General features: G+C 40.6%; 1 protein-coding gene across 1 annotated transcript; it reads left to right on the top strand.

Annotated features, from left to right (window-relative positions):
- Positions 1 to 1,066: 1,066 nt before the first annotated feature.
- On the top strand, positions 1,067 to 6,658 carry LOC130549577 (voltage-dependent calcium channel subunit alpha-2/delta-3-like; the record flags this gene model as incomplete). Its single annotated transcript, XM_057326822.1, has 9 exons — positions 1,067 to 1,129; positions 1,257 to 1,327; positions 1,979 to 2,054; positions 2,156 to 2,208; positions 2,298 to 2,353; positions 2,927 to 3,041; positions 3,117 to 3,232; positions 4,292 to 4,371; positions 5,361 to 6,658. Coding segments are annotated over 9 exons (723 nt in total), but the record flags the coding sequence as incomplete, so codon positions are not given.
- Positions 6,659 to 7,171: the final 513 nt, after the last annotated feature.

Genomic DNA, 7,171 nt, shown 5'->3' with positions numbered 1-7,171 from the left:
TGGTATCTCCACTAAACTCCTCCCTGCGGTAGGAAGTGGTCTCTGTAGCGCATCCCCCATTTGAGGAAGTAGCGCTTACCCAGTGGCCTTACGGTACCGGGCGGCTTCTCGCTGTTAGAGAAACAAGGCCGCCGCCTGTGAGGCCGAAGGCAGGGGCCTTCCCACCTTTCAAGAAAAGCTCTGGGACCCCCTACCTACCCACTGGTAGGTTACAATTTTGCGGTAGTGCTCACGGCTGACACGTCAAGGCCAGTCACCGTCGCTTCGCTAGAGATTGTGACAGGGCACAGTGTTGTGGCATTTTCCATAGGAACCCCATCTGTCGGCTCGACACAACGTCGAGAGACCGACAGAAAGGGAACGTCTTGGTTACGGATGTAACCTCAGTTCCCTGATGGAGGGAACGAGACGTTGTGTCCTCCTTGCCACAACACGTGCTGCCCACTGCATCAGTCGTGAGAGGTCTCAGGCTCCTCAGAACAAAGGTGAATGAATGAGGCATGCCGTCTCCCTTTTATACCCGGATATCCGGGGGCGGAGTCCAGCATGCAAATTCATTCGCCAATTTCATTGGCCTTTTTTTAAGTTGTCGGAAGCGATTGGTTCTCAAGGACGAACCCCATCTGTCGGCTCGACACAACATCTCGTTCTGTCCATCAGGGAACTGAGGTGACATCCGTAACCAAGACGTTTTTTTACTGTGCATTCCAATTAATATCAATCAAGCTGCACCTGGTCTGTTTTGATTTAAGCAATAATAACTAAAAAAATACAGCTAACTAACAATAAAACACAATAAAAACATGATAACATCATAAAAAAATTATTAAAAAACAGAGTTATCTCATTTTGGAACCAAACTCTTCATGTTTTGACTGAAAATGTATACACGTCATAACACACGTAATCCATGTTAAAAACTCACATATTACAGTTCAGATTTCTAATCATTGAAGACAATGTGCAGTTATTTTGATGAATATTAATGGAGATAAACAATGATTATGAAAGTAAAAATGATGCTAAGCAAAGGCTTTAGCATTTTTTTTGTTTTTCATCTGTGTAGGACATCAGCTGTTATTTAATAGACAATAACGGCTTCATTATCATTGCTGAGGATTCGTCTTTGGTGAGAGATGTTTTTCTGCACATATTACCCAGCGTTGTTTAATACATGTGATGTTTACTGACAGGGGTTGGACACTTGCTGTTTTCAAGCATAGTGTCGTCATGGTTTCTTAGTGTCTTTCTTTCAGACAGGTGTGTTCTTTGGGGAAGCCGAGGGTGCTGTGATGAACAAACTCATTTCAATGGGATCGTTTACGAGGTACGTGCATGAGAGTTATCATTTAATATTTATTCCTAAATCATATCAGAACCCACACAATACCATCAGCAGTAGTATTCAATGACCTGTAGATATTGAGAGAAGCTTTATATACTGTACAAATACATGAATGTGAATAGGTGTTTGTCATGTCCACATGTTTTGTGTGGAAGCGCATGGTCATTGTTTGTTATGATGGCCATGTGCTCTCCTGTTGTGTTTTCACCCCGCCCTCTTCGTTTCCTTGTTTAGCTTCCCGCCAGTGTTTCATTCCCCACACCTGCCTATTGTAATTATCCCTTATTCCCCTATTTAATGCCCTTGTGTTTGCTGTCCTGTGCTGTTTCGTTTTACTTGTCTTGACATGTCATGTCATGTCCGTTACTCATCGCCAGTATAGCTTGTCTTGTTCCGGACTTATTTCAAGTTTAGTTTATCCTGTTTCTCTGTTTTTTTGCCCCCACGTGGGAAGTCTTTGTTTTGCATTTGTTTGAAGTTTGTCTTTGTTCAGTTTTGGTTTTCCCCCTCGTGGGTCTTTTATTTTATTAATAAAAGTCTTGAGTTTGTACCCACTGCCTGCACTTGGGTTCTCCTTCTTGGCAGATCCTGACTGGTGTTGTTGAGACTGTATGCATTGTGGTTATTTTTCAGGGTGAATATGTACGACTATCAGGCCACCTGTAGAGTTTACAGTGAGATCAGTGACACAGCACACATGCTCTTACACGTGAGTGCACTCATATTCAAGAATGAGCTATTTCACTTTGCTTTCTGCATTTTTCTCTCATTGACACTTGTCGATTTGTTTTTCTTGTCTTATGAGCGCAGCCGTTCTTCGCTGTCATCACATCCGTGCGGAAGCTGCTGGCAGAGTTTGTCATGTAAGACTTTAATGTCATGAATGGCATTAAAGACAAGCGTCTTTCTCCTGCTGTTGTTCATCATGTCCCGTCTTCTGTTGTTTTGACAGACTTCTCATTGAATTCAACCTGTACAGCTGGTGGTGTTCTGACCTCACCGCTGAAGGTTTGTTTCATGCATGTGTCTGCTCACGATGCATTTAAAGACATTACCAAACTCTTGCAAACTAATGACTAGATGCATTCGCCGTTTGAGGAGATGCGTGCAGACTCACGGTGTGGATCCAGTGTCATTCAGGCTTCAGTGCGATACAGGCTTAAAGGTGCTGTGTGTGATTTTTAGGAATATCTATTGACAGAAATGCAATAAAATATACAACATAACTATGTGTTCAGAGGTGTATAAAGACCTTACACAATGAAGCGTTATGTTTTTATGACCTTAGAATGAGCTATTTCTATCTACATATACCACGGGTCCCCTCGCATGGAATTCCCCATGTTGGTTTTACAGTAGCCCTAAAAAGACAAACTACTCTACAGAACGCGTTTCATAAATATATAAATCAGACACCGTAGTGCTTGGAAAGGGATAGGTGGACTGAGCCGTTAGTTGCAATTCCCAACCTCACCACTAGATGCCGCTAAAATCTCCACATTGCACCTTAAACAGCAACATTAGCAGTAACATTAGAAAAACGCATCTCTCTTTATCTGTTTGTCTGTGTCTGTCTCTCAGCTCATAGAGGAGTCCGAAGTATGCTGGTTCCCTGTGATATGGAATATCCAGCATTCGTGTCCGAGCGCACCATTAAAGAAACTGTGGGGAACATTGAGTGTGAAGGCTGTGTTAGGTACGTTCAGCACTCACTCACATACGCACATTAGCATCTGTGTTGTTCTGATGTTTGTTTCTCTGCTGCCCTCAGATCATTTGTTATCCAGCAGATTCCCAGCAGTAATCTTTTCATGGTGGTCATAGATAATGAATGTGACTGCAGTGAGTTTGGACCCGTCACCCTGGACCCCATTGAGATCATGTATATCCTTTATTATAACAAACAGATGCTTCTGCTCCTAGATTCAAAAGTGCAAACGTCCTGGACATGAGCAATTTATGTATTTTCACTAAGTGTCAATAACAAAACAAGTACAGTATTTGTATTCTGGAAGTATAAAATGTCTGTCGTGGTTCGGCAGTCTCTTTGTTGTGAGCGTTTAGATCAGGAAAGAGAATCCTATCCATTCATAAGATGCGCAGTGACATTATAATCAAAGATATTAATATTAACAAGATGCGTATCTGCCGTCACAATGAATGGTGAGGAATGCAACGCTCCATATGGCCGCTCTAGCGAAGGAAGTCCTGCCTTCCAGTAAAACCAGCTAATCATCAATCAGTAAAGACTGAGGATTCTCTGGGGCGGGGCTCTCGTGAGGCACTTGCCAGCCTGTGCATAGGCGCAGTAGATGAGGCGAGCTTAAAAAAAGGTGATTTTTTGCACAATTTAAGCTTAGCAAACCAAAGTTATGAGACAGTTCATGTCATGTTTATTATTGATCTAATTGAATTAAATATGCTGTTTAATTGTGTATTTTGCTAGCGATATTAGAAATATCTGCCTTCCCCTATTCAAGTAGATAGGACTGTGGACGTCACAAACATGGCAGCCGAGTGGCACGGCTTCTGTAAACGGACTTTGTTATAGTATATATATATTTATATAGTATACTAAAGTATTTTTTTCATGTGAGAAAGAACACCTTTCATCCTCTGGTCTTTTGCAGAAGAGATTAGGCTATAGGGATGAGTCCTTCAGAATGGGCAGCTGTCTCTGTCTTGTGCTCATGTGTTCATCTGTCTGACGTCAGATTGATAAGGAAACAACAAACCAGACATTTTGACAACTTCACTTCAACGATTTCTAAACTTACAGTATACTGTATGTTATAGATCACAGTCATGTTGAGTGCCCAGCTCATGACCCTTTAATGAGAAAGCAGCCATGAGATTGAGACATATGTATTGTAGTAATAACCCTTTCATGTTTTTTGATTGATTTAGACACTTGGTCCATGATCTTTCTTAACTGCATTGTACATAATGAGTCTCTGAAGTGTGAACGACTGATGTTTCAAAAAGACAGAAGGCGACCGGACACGTGCCACCCCTTCCATCATGAGGTAGAAAACACACAGGCCATTTAGAGCAGGTCATGTTTTTAATGCAAAGGAAATCATTTCAAATGAATGTTTACTGTCAAGGGGTGGGAATAAACACGGATTCAGTTGCAGGTAATCATAGGTTTATTACTGCTCCACACAAAAAGTCAGTATCAAGGTGAGGTGTGGAGAGCTGGAAGTGGGAAACAACAGGCAAGAAGTCCGTGAGAAAGGAAGGGGACCGACCAAGGGTGGATGAGCTGGCGGCAGGTGATGCGGGGGCCGTGAGAAGGCTGAGCCGATCGTGGGCGGCGCTGACGCGGTGGGGAACTCCCACAAGCAGGCAGTAATCAAACAAAAAGAGACCTGGAGACTGGGCAAAATAAAAAACGAGAGTCAAAAAATCCAGTTAAACTAGAGCAGTCTTAACACAGAACATAAGGCAGAAATCCAAAATGGAAGAGAGCATAATCCAAAAAACTTCCACTCGATGAGACAAGAATAATTCCTTTAAACACGAAGAAAACTAGGCAAGACACAACTAGAAGGCAATAAGCCAGCGTTGGTAAGAAACATCAAAATGAGGTGGCAGGGAAATAAATAGGGGAGAACTAATGAAAACACCATGTGAGAACACTAAGCGCTAAACGGGGAATAATTGGAAGGGGTGGGCAGGGCACACACACACGCAGACAGTGAGCACATGGAGCTGTCAAAACAAACCCACGCGCTCGGGACAGTCACATACACAACGGCAGGAGAGAGAGACATGTGCCTAGACCCGACACCTGACAGTTTACAGTGAGTGTTTCTGTAAATAACACTCATCTGTCTTCCTTCAGCCAATCCTTACACTGCACGCACTGGATTATGAGATATATATATATATATATATATATACTGTACAGTATATATGTGTGTGTGTGATCTCATTGGACGGAATGTTACAGACATGTCTGGCAGCATGTTATTTAGATTTTGGACACAGTTTTGTTTGGTTTGGTCTGCAGGAGAACTCGATGGAATGTGGAGGTTCTCTGGCCGTGACTCCATCACTCACAGCAACAGTTGTTGTCCTGATACTCTCCATCTTCTCCAGGTGACAGAAGCATCTCTGCTCCCATCTGTGTGACTGACTGCAGCTTGCAAAAAGTGATTTGTAAATATTTTTCTGCGACTACTCAGAATCACCCGGTGAATGACAGAAGTACAGTATTTGTTTTTCTTCTGTTAGTTATGTTAAGATTTCATAAAGCGTGTGTGTGTTATGATATGATATTCTTTTAATAATAAATATTGAATTATTTTGCAACAATGGAATAGTGAGTGGATGATGTACTAAGACAACTTTGCCTTATAAGTACAGATGTCAGTCAAGTTTGTGTACTTTTTAAATAAAGTTGCTTTTATAAATACAAAGAGAGCAAATGAATTTAGAAGAAGGTTAAATGTGATCTGAATTATGTATTTTTCTACACGTGTTTGTGTATCTGTGTTGTTAGTGTGAAGGCAATGAAGCTCTTTCATTGAAAGAAATGTTGCTCCAGGACCATCAATATGTGTGTGTTTCTCTGTATATTTGCTCTTATGTTTTTGATGGCGTATCTATAAGTTTAGGGGGAATTTTCATATCATTATTCCAGCTGCACATGATAAAGAGATTGCACATGTCCGTCCATTAGGCCACATTTCGCAATGTTACACCTGACTGAGATTTTTATTCATCCAGATAGAGGTGGACAGCATGAGCAAAATCTTATTCAACAATAATATTTCAAATGAATAAAAATACTGGCATCAGTGCAACAAAAGCAAATTAAGAAAATACTTCAACAGAAATATGTTATAAATACATTCAGCCACTTCTTCTATGTGTAGCTATAGTCAAATAGCTGTATACACACTTTCACAGAATTATATTTGAATATAGACAACCTGAAATGTGTACACTGGATACGAGTGGTGCACAGCAATGCCAAAAATTAAATATCTTCTATTATAACTAACAAAACACCGGCAGATCTTCACACGCAGACTATGCTGTAGTTATGAAATTAGTGGAACTGCACAGAAACGTGAAAAAAAACTGTTTATGAACACTAAATATCACTAGAATGCAACAAAAGATGATTTTCTTTGGTTTTCTTTCTCTGGATCAGTTGTGTTTTTATATTCTATAAAGCGAGAGTGGCAGGAAAATAATGAAACCTCACAAACTGTCTCACGGTATGTCTGCATGTCATTTGTTTTGTCTGGTGTCTTGTAATGGACAAATATGTTTTGGAATAAAGTGAAGGAACAAGTTAAAATAGAGCATCTTGACTTCAGAATGAACTTCATAATAGACCCATGAGATTGGCTGAGTTAATCTGGAATGTTTAAATGATAACAGTGGGATCAATGCAAAACCTGTTACATATAAAGTGGTCAGGTGAAAGCATAAAGCATGGAGTGCCACAGGGATCAATTTTAGGCCCCCTGCTTTTCTATTCAGCTACTATATCTGGAATATATTATTTGTTATGGTCTGTTCACAATGACTGTGATGTGAAAAAGTAAAATGAATAACCACTGAACTAAGCTTGCACCATCAAGGGCGAAACGAATGTTCCTTATCAGCAATTTTACTCCTGTAAGATAGGTGCCAATGGACACTTAGTTTGCTGTTGTTTTGCTGAAAGAAGACCGTAATATATATTGGATGCACTTCTCCATGAAGAGAGAAACACAGGGAGGCATCCAGACTGGTATTAAAACGCTTTATCATCATTATACAAATCAACATGAACTGTTTTCATGCATGTGTCATGATTACAGAATA

This window comes from Triplophysa rosa, unplaced genomic scaffold, assembly GCF_024868665.1.
Source record: "Triplophysa rosa unplaced genomic scaffold, Trosa_1v2 scaffold139_ERROPOS793776, whole genome shotgun sequence".
NCBI lineage: Eukaryota > Metazoa > Chordata > Actinopteri > Cypriniformes > Nemacheilidae > Triplophysa > Triplophysa rosa.
The sequence above is the reverse complement of the archived record's forward strand: the minus strand, read 5'-3'. Positions and strand labels throughout refer to the sequence as shown.